This window comes from Strix aluco, chromosome 27, assembly GCF_031877795.1.
Source record: "Strix aluco isolate bStrAlu1 chromosome 27, bStrAlu1.hap1, whole genome shotgun sequence".
Classification (NCBI taxonomy): Eukaryota; Metazoa; Chordata; class Aves; order Strigiformes; family Strigidae; genus Strix; species Strix aluco.
The window spans coordinates 7,361,719-7,383,386 of record NC_133957.1 but is presented as its reverse complement, the minus strand read 5'-3'; the positions used below and the strand labels follow the sequence as shown (position 1 = coordinate 7,383,386).

The 21,668-nt window shown below is 52.2% G+C and overlaps 1 protein-coding gene across 5 annotated transcripts in view; it reads left to right on the top strand.

Annotated features, from left to right (window-relative positions):
- The window catches only part of LOC141915849 (E3 ubiquitin-protein ligase rnf213-alpha-like), a 53,418-nt gene that overhangs the window by 858 nt on the left and 30,892 nt on the right, over positions 1-21,668 (top strand). For 4 of the 5 annotated variants that reach the window (XR_012621020.1, XM_074807727.1, XM_074807729.1 and 1 more), the window contains exons 2-27: positions 575-821; positions 899-990; positions 2,869-3,018; positions 3,226-3,295; positions 3,673-3,712; positions 3,992-4,060; positions 4,144-4,317; positions 4,693-4,913; positions 5,194-5,456; positions 5,727-5,932; positions 6,300-6,473; positions 8,143-8,341; positions 8,632-8,696; positions 9,501-9,699; positions 9,795-9,917; positions 9,995-10,093; positions 10,783-10,908; positions 11,072-11,273; positions 12,643-12,822; positions 13,902-14,033; positions 14,237-14,811; positions 15,235-15,400; positions 15,556-15,773; positions 16,615-16,752; positions 17,041-17,220; positions 19,905-21,375. Coding sequence is in view for 4 of the 5 variants with exons in the window: in XM_074807727.1 (XP_074663828.1) it covers positions 587-821; positions 899-990; positions 2,869-3,018; positions 3,226-3,295; positions 3,673-3,712; positions 3,992-4,060; positions 4,144-4,317; positions 4,693-4,913; positions 5,194-5,456; positions 5,727-5,932; positions 6,300-6,473; positions 8,143-8,341; positions 8,632-8,696; positions 9,501-9,699; positions 9,795-9,917; positions 9,995-10,093; positions 10,783-10,908; positions 11,072-11,273; positions 12,643-12,822; positions 13,902-14,033; positions 14,237-14,811; positions 15,235-15,400; positions 15,556-15,773; positions 16,615-16,752; positions 17,041-17,220; positions 19,905-21,375 (5,767 nt within the window). In the remaining variant the exon portion in view is untranslated. The remainder of the gene's footprint in view (positions 1-574; positions 822-898; positions 991-2,868; positions 3,019-3,225; positions 3,296-3,672; positions 3,713-3,991; positions 4,061-4,143; positions 4,318-4,692; positions 4,914-5,193; positions 5,457-5,726; positions 5,933-6,299; positions 6,474-8,142; positions 8,342-8,631; positions 8,697-9,500; positions 9,700-9,794; positions 9,918-9,994; positions 10,094-10,782; positions 10,909-11,071; positions 11,274-12,642; positions 12,823-13,901; positions 14,034-14,236; positions 14,812-15,234; positions 15,401-15,555; positions 15,774-16,614; positions 16,753-17,040; positions 17,221-19,904; positions 21,376-21,668) is intronic. The other variant, XM_074807728.1, reaches the window with a different exon arrangement.

The window sequence follows — 21,668 nt, the reverse complement described above, 5'->3', positions numbered from 1 at the left end:
CTAAAAGGCTGTTTTGGAGGCCCAAAAGCTGCCGAAGTGGGTGTTTCTCGGGCCAAGAGCTCCCTAAATTGCTGCTTTGGAGCCAAAAACCTCCCTAAGTCACTGTTTCTGAGCCCAAAAGCTCCCTATATTGACATTTTGGAGCCCCAGAGCTCCCTAAATTGCTGTTTCTTAGCACAAAAGCTCCCCGGGTGGGGGTTTCTGAGCCCCAAATCTCTTTAAATTGCTGGTTTTGAGCCCAAAAGATCCCTAAATAGGTGTTTCTGAGCCCCAAAGCTCCCAAAAAGGCTGTTTTGGAGGCCCAAAAGCTGCCGAAGTGGGTGTTTCTCAGGCCAAGCGCTCCCTGAGTCGCTGTTTCTGAGCCCCAGAGCTCCCTAAATTGCTGTTTCTGAGCCCAAAAGCTCCCCAGGTGGGTGTTTCTGAGCCCCAAATCTCATTCAATTGCTGTTTCTCAGCCCAAACTCTCCCGAAATCTCTGTTCCGGTGCCCTGACGCTCCCTAAAACGAGCCCCTCGCCCCTTTTTCCATCCCGTTGCTGGTTTTGGTGATAAATTCTCTCCCCGCCGCCCCCCAGGTCCGGGCGGCCATGATGGACTCTGAGGGCGCTGTGGGGGGGGAAGAGCTTCGCCCGCAGCCGCGACCCGGCGAGGAGGAGGAGGAGGAGGAGGAGGAGGAGGGCGGCCCCTCGGCGCGGGATGAAGGCGACGGCAGCCCCGGGCCGCGCCCGACTCTGGCCGAGGGCCGCCGGGACGTCGGTTCGACGGGGGATCGGGCGTCCGACAGCGACGACACCTCCTGGGAGGATCTGCCCAGTGAGTCGGGTACCGGGGGGACGGAGCCGAGGGGGGGGCAAAGGGGCAGCGGGAGCGGCCCCTCACGCGGCGACGCGGCGTTCCAGAGCCCTCGATGGCGGCGGGGGACGGCGACGGGGACGGCGACGGGGACGGCCCGTGCGGGTGGGACCTGGCCCCCGAGGCCCTCAGCGAGCAGGTGGGTGCGGGGAGCTCTGCGGGAGCGTGAAATCGGGGGTTTTTAGTGAAAAGGTGAGATTTTGGGGTCTAAGGGAACAGAAGGTGGGTGCGGGGAGGTCTTCGGTAGCTTCAAATTGGGTTTTTTTTTGCAAAAATGTGAGATTTTTGGGTCTAAGTGAGTCCCTCAGCGAACAGGTGGGCTCTTGGAGCTCTCAAGTAGCTTCAAATTGGGGTTTTTCTAGTGAAAATGTGGAATTTTGGGGTCTAAGGAAACAGAAGGTGGGTGCGGGGAGCTCTCCAGTAGATTGAAATTGGGTTTTTTTTTAGCGAAAATGTGAGATTTTGGGGTCTAAGCAAATCCCTCAGCAAACAGGTGGGTGCTTGGAGCTCGCCAGGAGCTTCAAATTGGGTTTTTTCTAGTGAAAATGTGAGATTTTGGGGTCTAAGGGAACAGAAGGTGGGTGCAGGGAGGTCTTCGGTAGCTTGAAATTGGGTTTTTTTTGCGAAAATGTGAGATTTTGGGGTCTAAGTGAGTCCCTCAGCAAACAGGTGGGTGCGTGGAGCTCTCAAGTAGCTTCAAATTGGGGTTTTTCTAGTGAAAATGTGGAATTTTGGGGTCTAAGGGAACAGAAGGTGGGTGCGGGGAGCTCTCCGGTAGATTGAAATTGGGGTTTTTTTTAGCCAAAATGTGAGGTTTTGGGGTCTAAGGGAACAGAAGGTGGGTGCAGGGAGCTCTCCGGTAGATTGAAATTGGGGTTTTTTTGCGAAAATGTGAGGTTTTGGGGTCTAAGTGAATCCCTCAGTGAACACGTGGGCTCTTGGAGCTCTCAAGTAGCTTCAAATTGGGGTTTTTCTAGTGAAAATGTGGAATTTTGGGGTCTAAGGGAACAGAAGGTGGGTGCGGGGAGCTTTCAGGTAGCTTGAAAAAAGGTTTTTCCTAGTGAAAATGTGGAATTTTGGGGTCTAAGTGAGTCCCTCAGCAAACAGGTGGGTGCTTGGAGCTCTCAGGTGGCTTTAGATAAGTTTTTTGCTAGTTAAATTGTCAGATTTTGGGGTCTAAGCGACTTCCATTTATCAACAAAGTGCCACCTTGCCTGCCGCCACCTCTGGTTCCGCCTTTGGGTGTTGGCTGGATTAATTAATCGTTAACGACAGCGATGGCTGCGCAGGACAAAGGGGGAAGAGAAAGCAACTTTAGGGCAAGATAAAACACGTAACGAAGGAGAAGTGAAAGGAATTAAAGAGAATAAACTGATGAGTCAGAGAACACTCCGACGGGGACGGTGCCAAGTCCCCAGTTAAAAAAAACAAACAAAAAACGGCAGCTAAACCCCGCCAAATTCCTCATTTTTTCTTTTTGTTGTGGAGAATGGTGTTAGGTGGAGCTGGGTTTTGGTCGGTTGGGGTCTTCCACGTGGTTGTTCCCCCTCCCAACCTGTTCAGCTTCGCTGGGGTGGGGGGAGATGGAAACGTAGAGCCCTTGCCCACCCGCTCTTTGGCAAAACTCAAACCTCCGCCTGTTCTCGGCGCTGTTTTGGCCGCAAAGCAACGTCCTACGAGCTGCTGTGGAGAAAATGAACTCCATCCCTGCTCAACCCAGGACAATCCTTCACTGGAGAAGTCAATTAGAGAGAAAAGAGCTTGTTTTAAGGCAAAAAAATGGGGTTATTAGTCCAGGCGTGTGCGCGCACGCGAGTTTTGGGACCCGACGGGGAATATTTGGGGGCCACGGGGGTGGTGGGAGGTATCTCGGAGGGGTTGGTGGCGCTGAAGAGGTCCCGTGTTGGTCAGGTTCTGGTCTTGAAGGGGTTGTACCCGCGGTCACGGCCACGTCGTGCTCCGAGGCGGCTCCAACGTTCCCCCAAACGCTCCGTAACTCTGTTCTTCTCCTCCCCAGGCTCCCGCAGTCCCACCCCGAGATGAGATCCCGCCCCAGCAGACCCCGGCGCACCGCTCCGCACCGCTGGAGAAGGAGAATTACCAGAAGGCTGGCGCCCATCCCAAGGGAGCGTCGGGAACGAAGGAGCAGCAGCATTTCAGGAGTCCGGTGAGTCCGCTGCGGCTTTCGGAGCTGGTGGCCAAAGCTCTGGGGGGTCAAGGGTTGAGTTTTCCGTGCCGGGACAGTGTCACCAGCCTGGATTTTGGAGCTTAATTCTCCAAAGAAAACCTCACCCAGCCCTTTGTCTCTCTGGGCCTTTGAGCTCTCACCTTTTGAGCTTCATTTTTTTCCTTAACGCTTTCCGTTTTTCTCCAGGAGAAGGACCAGGGTCGTGTTAAGAGTGCGGAGACGATGAATCAGGGGAACCTCAACCGCACGGGTACCGGTGAGGGCGTTTCCTTGGTCGCGTCGTTTTCTCTGGCGGAGAAATCGCTGCCTGAGTCGCGTTGGGAGTGATAAAAGCTGGTCGGGAGGTGGAAGGTGTCGGTGACACCGCACTCAAAAGCCTCCCGGGGGAGGAAGACGCGATGCCGGTGGCTGCCCTCACCCTGCCGGCCTTGCTGCCCGTCCCTGTCCCCACAAGGCCCGTTCCTGGAGGACGGTGAAGGCCTCACTCTTAAAGCGCGTTGGGGTTCTTCCACAAAAACCATGCCCAAGCTGCGAGGAACCCCCCCATTCCCCCTGGTGAACCCTGGTTTCTACCTTTTCTTGACTTGCCACCATCTTTGGAGGCGTTAATTGATGGTTTCTCCTCGGTTGCAGGTGACGAGGAGATCAGAGAAGGCCGAGGCCCTTCCAGCAGGTTCGTTTCATGGAGGGATGTCAACACCGAAGGGTTTGAGGTTGGATCTGGGGAGCTGGAGGTCCAGCAGCTCCCCAGGGGAAGGGGCTACAGTGGGAGGAGATGCAGCTTGGGCATCGTTAGGTCCCTTTTTCCCCCCAAATCCCACCCCTGGTTGGTGTAGCGAGACCCCCAGGATGTCCTTCCGTGTCTTCCTCCCGCACCCAAGCGCCGGACGCTGGCTCCGAGGCATCTGGGTCTTCCTGAAATACCTCAGACTAACCAAGGGGTCTTCAACAGGGTGGGAGGTGACAATGTGGGGGACATGCAACGTCCAGGAGCGTCGGCCAAGAGCCAAGTGAAGTGGATGTGAGTGGTGGAGCCGGCGAAGACGGGGAGGGGGGATGGTGGTGGGAGGACGCCGTGGGGACCCACCACCTCTTTTCCAACAGCTGCCAGCCCAGCTCGTATCTCTTTGGTGAACGTTACCCACCACAAGCCATGATGACCCTGGAGTTCGTTGCTGTGCTCTCAGAAAATTGTAACCCCAACAAAAAATCCAAAATCTGCGTTGTCTTCTACAAACAACCCGGTGTCTGCGAAGAATTCGCCAACATGGAGAAAAGGTAAAAAAATCCACAACAAACGAGAATTGAATTTAATGCCGAGGAGCTGTTTCGGCTGCAGTTCTCCAGGCTGAGGGACCTCGCTGCAGGTTCCTACAGAGGTTGGGTGTGAACCCCCAAATGGTGGAGCCGTAGCACTCGGTGGTGGCTCCTCCGATCTCCCCATTGCTCATGGAGCGGCCATTTTGGTTGGGGCCAAGGTCTTCCGGCCCCGAGTACATTGGTTTAATCAGTCCCCTGGCTGATGAAGTCGGCTGTGGATTTTCTCCCTGAGGTTTTGAAGGCCAACGGTGTCTGGCTGGATGAGTCCAGTCTTGACCGTTGACCTTGGTGGTCAACCCCAAAGCCAACGAGCTCTTTCTCTTCCTCTTCCAGAGACAGAGTGCTCACAGGCAGTGCCAGGATCACCCTTTCCCACCTGAGACAAGGACCCATCTTTTATAAATACGCCCTCATTAACACCTTCACCCAGGAGAGAGAGTGTGAATTAGAGCACATTTCGTTAGAGAACTCCGACATCTCGGGGACCTTCAAGAACAGAAACGCTCAATTCTATCGTGTCCTGAAAATACCCGAAAAGGAGATCAAAGCTGACGGTAAACGCTGTTATTTACCCCAAAGTCATGACCGGACACGGTGGTGATGGCTGTAGGCCGGCTCGCCTTTAATCCTGGTTTATTTTGGGAGGTTTCAAGCCACAGGTTTACGAGCTGCTCCTACAAATGGGCTTTTTAAATTTGTAATAAAACTCACCATTGGCGCCCAAATCCTGTCTGGAAAATGGGCTGGAGAAGCGCTCAGATGGCTTCGTGCTTTTGAGGCTCAGCCGAGCGTGGTGTCTGCGTTTTGTTCCCAAACTCTTCCTTTTTTCCACAGGAACGTGGACCTTCTTTGAACACATCGAATGCAGTTTCCCCAGCAGCACCAGCATCTACACGTGGAGTCCTTTCTCAAAAAAAACGCCCGTGTGCAAGATCCAGATGGAATATCTGGAGCGCGATTTCTCTGCTCACGCCGCCTCCTGGAATTCCCTCGAGGATATGGAGAGGAGACTGGACTGGTACATGGAGAGCATCTACATCTATCTGGGGGACGTTGAGATGAAAGACATTGAGGTTGCCCGCGGTTCGTACGAAGCGGTAAGTGTCTGTCGAGCCTGCCGGCGAGGCGGCAAAATGGCGTCCCTCGTTTTGGGGGATGGCTTGGACGTCGCGACGGGGAAGAGATTTCTCCGGCGCCGTGTATTCAGCACCGAGGACCTTCCTGGATGGACGCGTGGCACCAGCAATAAATAATTTCTCCCTGAGCAGCAGCATCTTCCACCTCCCATCCTCCTCCTAGGCTGTTCTGGGAGAAAAACCATCGTGTCCAGCGTGGTGAAACGTCCTCTCCGTGTTCTTGTTGTCCAGGTGAAAGAAAATGTCAGCAGCTTCCTACAAGGAATCATCAAGACGCTGAAGACCAAGGAACATAAACTTCCTCAGCTCCTCTTTGTCTGTCACATCTCGTTTCGCTATAACATCCCCCTTCCCCCGGTGTCCATTGCCAAGGCTGAAAAACAATTCCAGGCCATTGAGTTTTCCGAAGAAAAATACAAAGAACTGAGAGGAAAAAGGTAATTTGGGGTGGGTCAACCTCCTGGCTGGGAGCAACGACACCTTTAGTGGGCCGGGGCTCAGCTCCGTTGTCCCCACGTGTGGCTTTGGGCGCCGTGTGTAATCCTGAGGGGTCTTTGAGGGGGCGTAAACCCGGGTTGGTGGCTTTCAGCCTTGGGGGAGCCCATCTTGGGACACCTTGAAGCGCGTTGGACGTCTCTGATATTGGTTGTCCTGTGGAGGCGTCTCCATCCAAGCTCTTTCCAGGCAGCCTTGTAGGAAAAGACTCCGTCCCGCGTTGGCACACGTCTCCCACCACCATCCCAGAGGTTGGTTATGGGAAGTTTTGACTTTTTTGGCCTTTTTTTTTTTTTTGGGGCGGGACAGCAAATACTTTCAGGCTCTGAAGGAAATGTGTCTCAAGACCACTGATGGTACCTTGTGGATCTGGTTGGTCCCGCTGCTCTACGTGATCAAGGAGAAGGTGGAGGACCCCTTTCTCCTGTATGGACCTCCTTCAGAAGCTTTCCTACAGCTGCGAGGGAATGAAGAGAAGCAACGGTGAGTCCGAAAGGCGAAGGTAAGAGCAGGGTGATGAACTCTTCTGCTCTTCAAAGAGTTTTTCAGTCCTTCCACTTGGTGGCTTCTCAAGGAGCTGCCCCTTCTCCTTGATGGGCTGTGTTGCCCGTCCCGGGGGGTGTTGAAGGAGCGTTGGTGGACCTCAAGGAGAGGATGGAGCCGGGTGCTGCGTGGCCTGGGAGCAGTTCTGGGGAGAGAATGGGTTGGAAGGGACCTTCAAAGTTCATAGGATCAGAGAACGGTTTGGGTTGGAAGGGACTTTAAAGATCATCCAGTTCCACCCCCAAGCCACAGGCAGGGACACCTTCCACTAGACCAGGATCCTCAAAGTCCTGTCTAACCCGACCTTGAACTCTTCCAGTGGTGGGGAAAATGTCCCTGTGTGTGGCAGGGGGGTTGGATTAGATGGTCCTTGAAGGTCTTTGAAGAGGGGTTGGACTAGATGGTCCTTGAAGGCCACTTCCAACCCATTCTATGATCTTCCACTAGACCAGGATCCTCAAAGCCCTGTCTAACCTGACCTTGAACCCTTCCAGTGGTGGGGAAAATGTCCCTGTGTGTGGCAGGGGGGTTGGACTAGATGGTCCTTGAAGGTCTTTGAAGGGGGGTTGGACTAGATGGTCTTTGAAGGCCACTTCCACCCCAACCCATTCTGTGATCTTCCACTAGACCGAGTTCCTCAAAGCCCCGTCCAAGCTGACCTTGAACCCTTCCAGTGATGGGGCACCCACAGTGTCTCTGGGCAACCCCTTCCAGGGTCTCACCACCCTCATCGTACCACGTTTCCTCCTTAAATCCGATCTAAATCCACCCTCCTTCAGTTTATAACCTTCACCCTGGCCCAGGTGCAGAACCTCGCCCTTCACTTTGTTGGACTCCAGGAGGTTGGCACGAGCTCCCTCCTCCAGCCTCTCAAGGTCAACTTGAACCCTGGGTGTTGTCCTAATGACCTTAAAATGGGTGAATTGCCAAAAATTCCTGCTTTGGGGTAGAGTCGCTTGTCAAACCCCAGCAAGTCCTTTCTTGTCTTTGGTTCTGCTCCTGATCACGTGGTCTATTGGTCCGTTTCAGGGCCATCAAGTCATCCAGCTTCAAACGGCCTCTTTCTTCATCTGTCTTCTGCAACCTTCTCTCGATGTTCCGTTTAACATTTCTAATTTCTGAGAAGTTAATCTCAAAACCTTTAAGAATATTAAAACTAGACACTTTGATTATCACCCATTTCTTATGTCTATAGCAGTTAAAATAATAAGTAAAAATATTATAATCAGCTTAAACATGACTAAACTAAAGATTTCAATTCATCTGTGTTTTAAATGTTTAAATGTTTTAATCCACGGATTAACTGGGCTGGGTTTTTGGCCAACCACGGGACGAATGAGCAGCACAGCGTGGTTTTACGACTTCAGATTATTTGAACACCTGTGGCCTTACAATAGTTTACTCATTTTTAGTCTCTTCTTCAGAATCACGACGACCATTGGTTTCTTATTTCTAGGATCTCATTTATTTATAAGTAATCATTAAAAAGAGAGATTTTCATCTATTTCTTAACGCACCTCTGTGTCTCCCGGTCGCGGTGGCATCTCGACCACCCCCAACGTGCTTCCTGGTCCTCCAGACTCCATCTGATCTTGTCCTGCTTTCTTAGGAAAGTCCTGAAGATGATGGGCAATCACAAAATCTTGCTTGGAAGATGCGCTCCGCTGGCGAACAACGTGGTGGAGATGGTGGCCCTCAAGAACTTCACCAAGGAGCCTTTGCCCAGCATTTGGCTTCCGCTCCAGCTCCTCTTGGAAACGTTGTACGGGCGCATCCTGGACGTCAGGACAGACTCGTCCCAAGGGCCTGTAAGGACAAGGGACTGGTGGAAGACCTTCTCCTGTACTGGTGGGAGTGGTGGGGCTGTTTAAACGTGGGTCAGGAGGTGTCCTTGGGTCCTACAGAGATTTTCAGCCGGACCAAAGGACTTAATTGCAGAAACGCAGGGTTAGAGCTGAATCTCAGGACCAAACAAAAGAAAATACCTTAAATCTTTCCAAAAAACGATGCGCTTTGGTGTTTAAGTGGGGAAGCTCCTCAGTGGCGGGAGCAGAAACCTCACGTTTGTCCTCGATGTCTTTTCTGTCGCCTTTTCCAGGAAGATGGTTTCGATGTGGCTTTGGAAAGCGTCGCCACCAGGATGGAGGCCTGGTTCAAGGGCCTGTGAGTGGGGGTCTCCTGAGGGGCTGAGGGAAATGGGGGGGATTTGGGGATAAAGGAGGGGGCTGGGGGAAAATGGGGGGGGCTCTGGGGGGGATCTGGGGATAAGGGAGGGGGTTGGGGGCAAATGGGGGGTCCCTGGGGGGAAATGGGGGGGTAAAGGGGGGGCTGGGGGGAAATGGGGGGCCATGGGGGGGATTTGGGGATAAAGGGGGGCTGGGGGCAAATGGGGGGTCCCTGGGGGTTAAATGGGAGGAGTAAAGGGGGGGCTGGAGGGAAATGGGGGAAATGGGAGGGATTTGGGGATAAAGGGGAGGGCTGGGAGCAAATGGGGGGTCCCTGAAGGTAAATGGGGAGAAAATGGGGGTAAATTTGGGGGATAAAGGGGGGCTGGGGAGAACGGGGGGGCCTGGGATAACTGGGGGGGAAATAGGGGGGGAGTTTGGGGTAATTTGGGGGGCTGGGGGAAAATGGGGGGGCCCTGGGGGGAAATGGGGGGGATGTAGGGATAATGGGGGGGAAATTGGGGTAATTTGGGGGAGTGGGGGGAATTTGGGGGCATAATGGCCATAAATGGGGGGCTGGGGAGAAATGGGGGGGATTTGAGTGGCCGTGAGACACCCGTAAAGGATCTGGGGTGGGACAACGGGAACAATTTTCCCATTTTTGGGGGTGTTTTCAACCCCACCGTGGCTGGCGACCGCAAGGGCCGTGTCCTACGACCCCGCCGGTGGTGGCTCGCAGCATCAGACGCAGGGAGCGACGGCGAAATCCACCGCAAGTTTTGATCCTTTCCTGTGGCCGCAGGTGCCCGTCGGGGCCTTCCAACCCATCGCCGAAGGCCCCGAGCGAGGACGAGGCCTTGCAGTGCCTGAACGTGGTGTACATGCTGCAGAAGTACCTCCTGGAGGTGCTGACGAAACCGGTGTCATTTGGCACCGTGATGACGATGCTGCGGATCCTGGGGCTCTTTGTCAGCAAAGAGGAGCTGTTGCGAGACAACAAGGTGAGGAGAAGGCCTGAAGCTTCTGTCGGAAGAGTTTAACCTCCTGTTTGAGGAAAACCTGGAGCTTCTGCCTCACCTTTTTTTGATTTCTCAAGGAATTCCAACAATTTAATTCAGTGGAAACATTTAGAGAGTTTTCACATTCCATCACGTTGTGGCTCAAGACACACTTCCAGAAGGCACCAACGAACGAGAAATCCTTCCTGAAGAACATGGAGGTGAGAGATGGGACCAACACAAGCCACCACCCTCGGGAGATCGGGGAGTTCCTCACGGTTTGGTTCTTTCCCCGTAGATGTGGAAGCAGCTGCTTTCGGTGCAGATCCTCAGCGTGGGGTGGAGCAAGATGTGGCGGAGCTTCATCCGCAACATGTTGGAGGAGTGGCTGAAGAACGTAAGTCACAGAGACCCTCCGTGGTGGGGTTTGATGCCAACATCCTTCCCCCCTGCTCAGTTTCGCCTCCATCACCATTTTGGTGGTGGAATTTGAGCGGGTTGGGAAGGACCCAAGAACCAGCTGCCTCTTGAGTGTTTCCAGAATTCCAGAGTCATCAAGGTTGGACAAGACCTTGAAGCTCCTCCAGTCCAACCATGAACCTCACACTGACCATTCCCAACTCCACCGGATCCCTCAGCGCTGGGTCAACCCGACTCTTCAACCCCTCCAGGGATGGGGACTCCCCCCCTGCCCTGGGCAGCCCATTCCAACGCCCAACAGCCCCTTCTGCAAAGAAATCCTTCCTAAGAGCCAGTCTGACCCTGCCCTGGCGCAGCTTGAGGCCATTCCCTCTTGGCCTGCCGCTGGGTCCTTGGCTCAAGAGACTCCTCCCCCCTCTCTGCACCCTCCTTTCAGGGAGCTGCAGAGGGCCAGGAGGTCTCCCCTCAGCCTCCTCTTCTCCAGACTAAACCCCCCCAGTTCCCTCAGCCGCTCCCCATCAGACCTGTGCTCCAGACCCTGCACCAGCTCCGTTGCCCTTCTCTGGACACGCTCGAGTCATTCAATGGCCTTTTTGGAGTGAGGGGCCCAAAACTGAACCCCCTCATCGAGGGGCGGCCTCAAAACATTAATCTTCCTTGTCGTAGATTAATGAGAAATACCTCGTGGACTTCTACGGGACTTTCCTGAAGATGGAGGAGAAGAACGCTGAGTTGGACAGCTGCCTCACGAATCGCATCATCCAGTGGATCAGAGCCCTTGACAAAAGCAAGGTAGGAGAGCTGCCACCCCTCCTCGGGCCACTGGAGGACTGTCCCTCCCTCTTTGCCAACTCTTTTCCTGATCTGTGGTGGGTGAAGAGAGCAAGGAAAGGTCTTTTTGAACAGCCGTGAGCCCACAAAGACCCTAAAGAGGAGAATTTTCTCACCCTGCCAGGAATCCACGTTGAAATCCGTGATAGCCGTGTTCCGCAGGGCGAGCAAACCGGCCGCCGAGATGGTGCTTTCCATTCTCGTGGAGAAGATGTGTTCGGAGCTGAGGAGGCTGGGAGGTGTCGACATGTTTGATGAGAACACCGACCCCGTTCTTGCAAACCTGCTCAACACTCCCATACTCTGCGATCTCCTTTCTGCTGTCCGTGAGTGGCCCCCGAGTGCTTTTCTTGGGAGAAGCTCTTGGTTTGGGAGCGAGCTACATGGGAAGACCAGGTCTTCTCACAGGGATCTTCCAATGTGGTTGGCAACATAAAATGAGAGGGGGAAGAAAATAATCTTCCACTCTAGAAGAATGAAGTTTCATTCCTGGAATGGAGAAACATTTTGGTTTTGTTGAGGGGGAAAAAAATTAATCTTCCATGCTAGAAAAATGAAGTTTTATTCTTGGAGTGGAGAAACATCTTGGGTTTCGTTCCAGGAATGGAGAAACATTTTGGTTTCTTTATCCTGTCACAACGTTGTTTTGTTGGTTTTGAGGTTTGTTGTTGAGGGGAAGGACGTGACGGAGCCGGAGCATGTCCACGCAAAGCCAGTGAAGCGTTAGAACAAGGACCAGGGAGATGGTGGCACCACCACGCTTGGAGGGTTTCCATGGTTGGCCAAAGCCTGGCCTGAGGCCAGTGTTTGCCCTTCTTTGATCAGAAGACAGAGGAGAGGACAACTCGGGGCTGTCACTCCCCGCTACAAATTCCGGCACCACCAGAAAGACTCTGGGCTGGTTGTTCCCACCCGGAGGAGCTGGTGGCTGCAGTGGGTTGTCCCTTCACCTCCTCTTGGCCACCAGAAAGCCACCCAGGATCTTCTTCTGTGCCCCAGCTGCTCTTTGGAAGCCCAACCTCAGATGCAATCTCCTGGGTGGTCCTGTGGTTTCCCAGGTGGTCCCCGTGGTTTCCTAGGTGGTCCCTGTGGTTTCCTAGGTGGTCTCCCTGGTTTTCTAGGTGGTCCCATGGTTCCCTAGGTGGTCCCATGGTTTTCTAGGTGGTCCCATGGTTTCCTAGGTGGTCCCCATGGTTTCCTAGGTGGTCCCCATGGTTTCCTAGGTGGTCCCATGGCTTCCTAGGTGGTCCCTGTGGTCTCCTAGATGGTCCCTGTGGTCTCCTAGATGGTCCCTGTGGTCCCCGTGGTTTCCTAGGTGGTACCCATGGCTTCTTAGGTGGTCCCTGTGGTTTTCCAAGTGGTCCCTGTGATTTCCTAGGTGGTCCCCGTGGTCTTCTAGGTGGTCCCTCTGGTTACCCAGGTGGTTCCTGTGGTTTCCTAGTTGGTTCCCACGATTTATTTCAGGCTGGGGGGGGGGGGGATACCTGAGTTTCCCAAAGGAAATTTGGGATTTTCCCAAGATGCTGGGTTTGATGGTTGAGCTGGAAAGCCACCACACATCCGTCCTCCACACCGGTGGGGTGACGGACCCCCCACCAACCGGAAGCTTCCAGCTCTTCCCATGGATCTGCCTTCAAAAGAAATACAGGAGAGAAATCGCTGGCTGTCTTTCACCAAAGTTCACTTCTTTTGCAGAGGAACTGGAGTGCAAGTTGCACCTTCACCTCAGCGAGGGGGCGAGAACCCTCCTTCCCCAGCTCTACGCGTTCTTCAGCCTCATGGGCCATCGCGTTCTCTCCGGAGACATCCCCTGCAGCACCCTCTGCACCCTCCTAAAGCACAAGGAGATGTTCACGCACATCCTCTGCACCTGTCGTAAGTTTGGAGTTTCCAACAGGGGCCTGTTTGCGTAGTTACGTGGCCAACAGGAGAGAAACCCGCTGGAAAATCATCGAAAACGCAAAAAAACCTAAAAATTATCTGCGAGTCCAAAAAACGAGTCAAAATGTGGTAGTTGGTCACGGAGGCGATTTGAAGCAATTTGAGGAGCAGCGAGGAGGGAAAAGGTTGGGGGGGGGGTTTATGCAGTTAAAGTTTTGGGGTGTTGGCGGAATTTGGTCGAAAGTTTTCAATATTTTTGTGGTTTTTTTGGGGAAACTCCTCCAGATTCTGCTCCCAGAATAAACTTTATTAATATTTTTGTGCTTTTTGAGGGTCAGGTTCTTCAAATTTTGCTCCGAGAATTGATTTTTTTGGGGAGCAAGTCCTCCAAATTCTTCTCTGAAAATAAACTTTATCGATATTTTTTGTGGGTTTTGGGGGCAACTTCTCCAAATTCTGCTCCCAGAATAAACTTTATTGGTATTTTTGTGGGTTTTTTTGGGGGCCAAGTCCTCCAAATTCCTCTTCCAGAGTAAACTTTATCGATATTTTTGTGGTTTTGGGGGCCAAGTCCTCCAAATTATTCTCTGAGAATAAACTTTATCGATATTTTTGTGTTTTTTGGGGGGCAAGTCCTCCAAATTCCACTCCCAGAATAAACTTTATAGATATTTTTGGGCTTTTGCAGGGCAGGTTTTCCAAATTCTTCTCCGGGAATAAACTTCTTTGATATTTTTGTGGTTTTTGGGGGCCAAATCCTCCAAATTCTGCTCTGAGAATAAACTTTATCAGTATTTTTGTGTTTTTTTGGTGCAAGTCCTCCACATTCTTCTCTGAGGATAAACTTTATCAATATTTTCAATGTTTTTGGGGCGATGTCCTCCAAATTCTGCTCCCAGCATAGACTTTATTGGTATTTTTGGTTTCTTGCAGCAGCGCCGCTTTGGGAAGAGGCCGCAGGCTTTCTGCAAACTGAGACACTCCTCTTTTTTTTTGATCTCAGGGGTGATGTTCCCTGTAGAAATTCTCTTTCCAACAGGTTCTGCTTCATTTCTGGGTCTTTTTTTTTCCAGATCCCTCTTTCTCCAACTGTATAACAGAAGTGCTGGAGGTCAGGAATCAGGAGTTTGGTCAACTGGAAGAGCAGAAGAAGCAACGACGCTCCTTCCTCCGCCTGTGCCGCCGCATAGAGGAGATAATAAAAGGTACCGGTGGGGTTAACGGAGCTTCTTCTTGAAGCTGGTTCTTCTGTGGTTCTTGAGTGGGGAGATGTCTCCTAAAATAGTCTCACAGTGGGTGGGAGGGAAATGCGATCGGGGAACCTGTTGACTTCAGGGCTTGTTGGAGAGACCCATGACTGGTCCTTCTTGTTGAGAGATGAGTTTCTTCTTGTTCACACCCGGTTTAGTGGATCGAAGCACCATGGAGAAGAGCATCATGGACAAGGAACATTTTAAGGATCAGATGTCAGTGAAGAAGTTCTCCATTGATGGCAAGAGTGAAATGGAATCGCACGTCCTTGCGGATTATAGCGACATGATGCAAAAACTTTGCATCGTGGAGGAGAGCCAATGTTTCCGTCGGCTGTGGCAGATGAGAGCAGAGGAAATCAAAGCTTCCATACCTGAAGATCAAGTTTTCTCCATAGAAGATGTTCAAGAAAAAATTTATAAGCCAGCCATTGCTGACTTTCGGAACACCTACTTGTCCCTCAAAGACTTCTCCATCACCCTGGGGACCATGCAGAGCCACTTTGAGGGGCTGCTGGGAGAGAAGGAGCTGCTGGAGGAGGAGTTGAAACTCATGGAGCGCAGCGAAGGGCCAGGGGGTGGAAGAGCTCTCTGGATCACCGATGTGGTGGAGAGGATCAAAAACTTCCTGACACTCTCCAAAGTGGTGCAGACGGCCCAGATGATCAACGCTCTGAGGCAGAGGCTGGAGCTGGAGGGGGATTTCCAGATTCTCAGCGACCTGACGACATACGTACGTAGGGGACGTAGGATAGCGCTGAGGGATCTGGTGGAGTTGGGAACGGTGAGGTTCATGGTTGGACTGGAGGATCTTCAAGGTCTTTTCCAACCAAGAGGATTCGGTGATTCTGAGACACGCGGGCGCCTGCGGTGGTTGTTCCTGGGAAAATCCACGTAGACGGGTCCACGTGGTAGCTCATAATTAGATCCTATCGGGTGCGATTCCTTCCTCCTTAATTAATCTTGAGTGATGGGCTGAAGGAATTAATTCCAGCTGCCTCTTCCTTTTCATCATGGAGGCCTACAGGGGTGAATTTAAGAGCAGACTTGGGTTTGAGGCCAAGATTTCATCTAGTTTGGGGAGGAGGAGGTAGAACTGAGCTTCCTTCCTTCTCTTCCCAACAAACACATTTTTTAATTGCTTTTTTTTGCACAGAAAGAGCAGGAATTCAAGGATAAACGACTCGATTTTATTACCGAAGACTTAATGAAGGTGAAAAAAAGTTTGAGTGACATTCCCCAGGGAGTCTTGGACTTTCTGAAGGAACTTCTGGAATGTGCAAAGAAAGGTTTTACCTCCTGGATCAAGACCATAATAAAAGGTGGGCTGAAAGGAAGGAAATCAGATACGGCAACAGAAGGAGACTGCTTGGGCCTTGTCTGTCGCCGCATCCAACCGGGTGTTAGATGAATCAGAGCAGAGAAATTCCTCAACTTGTCTTATTATTCTTTTTTCTTTCTTTCCCCCCGCCCCCAGACAAGACAGAAATCCCCGTCTTTGTGGAACTGGCATCGATTTCTGCGGGTGAAAACGACATGGATATCGACAGAGTGAGGTTCTTCCGTGACGCCATGGCTGCCTCTGCCCCCATCGTGTTAGACCTGAGTCGCACCGCTGGCTTTGATGAGTTCTCTGCAGCTCTGTCATTCATCAGAGAAGCCATCGAGAAGGACAATAAACTTCCCCAAAAGCTGGTGAGTCTTCAAGCCCCGCGTCCAGAAGTCACTTGGGCGCTTGCTGTGAGGCTGAGTTGCTCACGTGTAGGTGTCTGATGCCATTTAAGATGGTTTCCCCAGGACATTGATGGGGGCCTGGTGGGACCTGAGCAAAGGCTGAGCTTTTTTTGGCGTGGAAACCTGGTGGAACATCTCATATGACCTTCCCCACGTGAGTGGGCAACTGGAGGAGACGTGGGAGGGCTTGTGAGTAGGAGGAAATGAGTTCTGGAGTCTATAGTTGAAGATCACAGAATATTTGAGGTTGGAAAGCGCTTAGTTGAGCTTGACATAGTGCTTACCGATATGGTAGCATTGAGAGTGGTTGGTGTTAGGTTCATGGTTGGACTGGAGGATCTTCAAGGTCTTTTCCAACCAAGATGATTCTGTGAAGGGACCTCTGGAGATCAGCTAGGCCAAACCCCCTGCTTAAAATGGGGTCAGGTAGGGCAGGTATCTCCCTGCCACGTCCAACTGGGTTTTGAGCATCTCCAAGGCTGGAAGACTCCAGAACCTCTTTCAGAATCTGATAGAAAACTTCGGTTTAACGGAATCCCTCGTGTTTGTGCTGACACTGAGCCTTACACTCTGCTCCCCACCAAAACCAGAGCAGAGAACGAGAGCTTCTCGACACGCCAACGCTCTGGGGCGTTAGGAGAGGTCGACTCTGGGGCTGTGTCTCCTCAGAAGCCGTGGGACACCCCGTCCTCAGGAGAAACAGTCCCAGAAACCCCACCCACATCAAATTTCGTGTGGGGAAGTGGTGCTCAGCATCCTTCCAGCTGGTTACTGGGTTTCCCTTTGGTTCTTCTTTTTGCAGAGAAGTTCCTGTGACAACAGAGACTGGATCCAGATGGTTCACGACTCTCACGGCTCGGTGGAGCGTTCTTCGATCTCTCAAGCCAGAAGCATCAACAGAAACGGGATTTTTACCATCTCAACACCTCTGAAATTCAAGGTAAAGGGTTTCCAAGAGAGTTTCTTGTCCAGTTGTATTCTTTAATGCCATCGGGAGGGAAGATCGTTCTTGAAATCAACTTCTGATGAGCATCCCGGGTTGCCAGTAGATCTCCAGCTGGGTTTGCAACTGGTACCACCAATTTTCTGTTAGATCTTGAGCATTTTCAGCAGAAAACGGGCTTTTCTTTCCTCCAAAGGAAGCGGTACAAGACACGTAGAGTCCCGACGTGCAGCGTTTCAACTCAAAGGCCACGTGGTGACGTTGGTTGTCTTCTCTGCTTCCCAGGCTACACTCGAGGACTGTGTCTTGTTGCGTCTGTGGGATGACGATGAGGAGGGCGCATCTCCAGCAGACCAGAAGGTCAAGAAATACAGTTTGTCTCAGCTCACGGAGCTCCAGAACAAGCTGATGTTGATCGCCACCAAGGTTGAGCAGGGCAGAGAGGAGGCAAACCGTTTCTTGGAGGTGAGTCACAGCGCAGTACCAACATCTGAAAAACGGTGGCCGTTGGGCTTGGGATTTTGCTGGAATTATGGCCGGGAGAGTCATCCATGACCTGCAGTTCTGGTCTTCTGGGAGCAGAGGTGTTGCTCTAGGACGACGCCCACTTCTTGTCGTGGATGGAAGTGTTAACACGGTAATGATTTAACAGGAAATCTAGATTAATTAATAACTAACAGCACTGGATCATTACAAAATAATTCAGAAAATGTTATAAAAATAGCAACTTATCTACAGATTCTAAGATGACGAGATTCACAGTAACTTACTTTATGGTATCTTGATTTATTTGGTATCTTAATTTGGTACCTGAGAGTGTCCCAGCTCAGGGGAGATGCTGGTCACAGGCCGTTGTGATCCAGGAGAGCTCAGAGGGTCTCCCTTGGGGTCACAATTTATAGGGTCCAAGACAATTGACTTTTGTCAGGTACTGTTTGCTCACGCCCGGCTCCAACAACAAAGTATTCTGGTGCCTTCCCGCAGCTGTACAAGAACTTGATGAATGTGCAGCTCTGTTATTGTTCCCGTTTGACCCCATCCCAAACACAGGTGTGCCAGGCCGTTGGGAGGTGATGGGCTGTTATAACCATTTCTGAGCAATCGGAGGAGGCCAATGACATCCTGGCTTGTACCAGCACCAGCGTGGCCAGCAGGGACAGGGAAGGGATCTGACCCCTGTGCTCGGCACTGGTGAGGCCGCCCCTCGATGAGTGGGTTCAGTTTTGGGCCCCTCACTCCAAAAAGGCCATTGAATGACTCGAGCGTGTCCAGAGAAGGGCAACGGAGCTGGTGCAGGGTCTGGAGCACAGGTCTGATGGGGAGCGGCTGAGGGAACTGGGGGGGTTTAGTCTGGAGAAGAGGAGGCTGAGGGGAGACCTCCTGGCCCTCTCCAACTCCCTGAAAGGAGGGTGCAGAGAGGGGGGATGAGTCTCTTGAGCCAAGGACCCAGCGCCAGGACAAGAGGGAATGGCCTCAAGGTGCGCCAGGGCAGGGTCAGACTGGCTCTTAGGAAGGATTTCTTTGCAGAAGGGGTTGTTGGGCATTGGAATGGGCTGCCCAGGGCAGGGGGGGAGTCCCCATCCCTGGAGGGGTTGAAGAGTCGGGTTGACCCAGCGCTGAGGGATCTGGTGGAGTTGGGAACGGTCAGGGTGAGGTTCATGGTTGGGCTGGAGGAGCTTCAAGGGCTTTTCCAACTGAGATGATTCTGTGATTCTGTGATTCTGTGAACTTCCCTGGGCAACCTGTATGGGTGTCCCACCACCCTCATCGTACATTTCTTCCTTATATCCGACCTAAATCCACCCTCTTTCAGTTTAAAACCCTTGTCCCTCATCCTGCCACTACAGGCCTTGGTAAAAGGTCTCTCTCCATCTTTCTTATAAACCCTTTTGATATATTGAGCGGCAACGTTTTCCCAGAGCCTCTTCAACTGAACTACCTCAACTCTCTCAGCCTTTTTTTCCATTCTCATGTCCCTCCTCTGGATCCACTCTGACAGGTCCTTGTCTTTCTGAGAATCACAGAATCATTTAGAGTGGAAAAAACCTTTAAGATTGTCGAGCCCAACCGTTAACCCAACACTGCCAAGTCCACCACTAAACCGTGTCCCTGAGCACCGCATCGACACGGCTTTTAAATCCCTCCAGAGATGGTGATTCAACCACTTCCCTGGGCAACCTGTTCCAAGGCTTGACAACTCTTTCCATGAAGGAATTTTTCTTCATATCCAAGCTAAACCTCCCCTCAACTGGAGGCCATTCCCTCTTGTCCTGGCACTTGTTCCTTGGTTCAAGAGACTCATCTCCCCCTCTCTGCACCCTCCTTTCAGGTAGTTGTAGAGGGCCATGAGGTCTCCCCTCAGCCTCCTCTTCTCCAGACTAAACCCCCCCGGTTCCCTCAGCCGCTCCTCACAGGAGTTGTTCTCCACCAGCTTCGTTGCCCTTCTTCGGAGACACTCCAGCACCTCAATTTCTTCACTTCGTTGAGTCAAAAACTGGCTGATGGCCGGGCCCAAAGAGTTGTGGGAAACAGAGTTAAATCTGGCTGGTGGCCAGTCACGAGTGGTGTCCCCCAGGGCTGGGTTTTGGGACCACTCCTGTTTAACATCTTCTTTGATGATCTGGACAAGGGGATCGAGTGCACCCTCAGTCAGTTTGCAGATGACACCCAGTTGGGTGGGAGTGTTGATCTGCTCAAGGGTAGGGAGGCTCTGCAGAGAGAGCCCAGTTGGTCAGATGAATTCCATCAGCTCCCAACAAACCCGGCTTCTCAAGGGTAGGCCCGGCTTCTCAAGGGTAGACCCAGTTTCTCAAGGGTAGACCTGGCTTCTCAAGGGCAGACCCAGCTTCTCAAGGGTAGACCCGGCTTCTCAAGGGCAGACCTGGCTTCTCAAGGGTAGACCCGGCTTCTCAAGGGTAGGTCCATGATCACAGAAGCCCAAACCTTGAGTATGGCACCAGCCACGCAGCTGGATGCTCCAGTCCCTTCATCATCTTCCCTCCCCGGTACGTTCATGTCTCTCTTGTACTGGGAGCCTACAACTGTACAGATCTCTGGAGTAAAGTGTGACCCGGGTGGTGTTTGGAAGCTGCTGGGGACGTGCTGCAGGACATGATCCATTTCCCTGTTGTGTCTTTGGCATGTTACAGATATTGGAAAAAGTTGAAACGGTTGGGAAGTTGTACCTGGAGCTTCTCAGCATTGGCAACATCCTCTTCATTGACTGGAAGGCTGACATCTACTGCAACCCTGAGCACCGGGTGAAGGTCTACACAGAGTTTGGAATTGCCAAGATCCTTGTTCAGAGCACAAGACCCCTCCTGGAGGAGCTGGACAGCCTCTCGAAGGCAATGGAGCATTGCCTGGTGGAGTGGAAGAAGTACCTGGAGACTCAAAGGGACACCTACTACCATCTCAACCTGTTCACTGCGCACCAGCTCTTCTATTTGTGCAGCCAGCTGGCCCGAGTCCAGAAAGGCATCGTAGAACCACAGGTGCTCATCATGCTTTCCTCCATCAAGCATGACATCAGCGGAGAAGATATCAAAAAAGCCCTGGGGGATGCACTGATGACTCCTCTGGACTCGGTGAATGCCTTGGAGGGAGACGAGGAATCGGTGACCTGGCACGACTACGTCATCCGTTTCCCCCAGTTCATCAAAAGTTTGGCTGAATCGGGCTACGACGAGGCGGTGGCCAAGGCGGCCTTGCAGAGCTGCCTGGACAACCCGCCCATCACGGAGCAGATGCTCATGGACTTCGCCTTCGAGCACAGCGACAACCAGGAGAAGGTTGAAGAGCTCAGCAGGTTGTACGAGGAGGCGAGAGAAACCTTCCTGCAGCAGAGACGGAAATTCAAGACGGCGAACAGAGACGTTGACCAGGTTTCCTTCAGCGCCCTGGCCGACGATGAGTTGGCCGCCTCCTTTGAGAGTTTGCCGTCTCTTTACGACAAGGTGAATCTGCTCTGGGACGCCTACTGTAAGAAATTTGCTGGCCTGGTGTCCGATAAATACATCGGTTTGGATGTTTTTGGGGAGACGCTGAAGCGCTTGGCCACTCTAGAGACCCAACGTGTTGGGAGGAGCTTACCCATAGGCTTCGAAGAGGGGAAACCACTTCTCGTCCTGTGTAAGGAAGAGGAAATGTTACCCAACATGTTGTTCATCTACCGACACACTGAGACGGCCCCTCTCCCCTCGTACGATGAGGTCCTGGTGTGCACCCCCGACACGGAGGAGGAGGAGGTGGAGCTGCTTGTCAGGAGAGCTCTGTCCCCAGGTTCCCAAGACCAGAAGATCTACTGCCTGCTGGGCGCTGATAAATTAAATTATAAAGTTTCCAAACAACTGGAGTCGCACTTCTTCCGCCTGGTGCAATCTTCCAGCATCCCCAACTACAGATTCGTCATCTTCTGCAACGCCAAAGCTCACAACTCCTACGTCATCACGGCCTTTGATGCCTACAAGGTGACGTTCTCATGGCACTCCGAGATGGAAATCCAGAGCTACCTGCAGAGGCACCTCAAAGTGCCGAGCGGGACGGCCCCCGCGGCTCAGGCCTTTGAGGAGCCCCATCAGCAGAACGTGAAGTTCATCTTCTCGGAGCAGGCGGGAATGGGTAAGTTGGTGGGGAGGCGTGTCCCGAGTCGTACCTCAAACCGAGGAAGCGAGCTGACACACTGTGTTGTAGGGAGAGACTGTGTGCTCTTATGGAGAGATATTGAGCTTTTATGGAGAGATTTTGCACTTTAGGGAGATTTTGTCCTTTTATGGAGAGATTTTGTGCTTTAGGGAGAGATTTTGTACTTTTAGGGAGATTGTGTGCTTTTAGGGAGAGAATTTGCTCTTCTAGGGAGAGGTTTTGCTCTTTTAGGGAGGGATTTTGTGCTTTCAGGGAGGGATTTTGTGCTT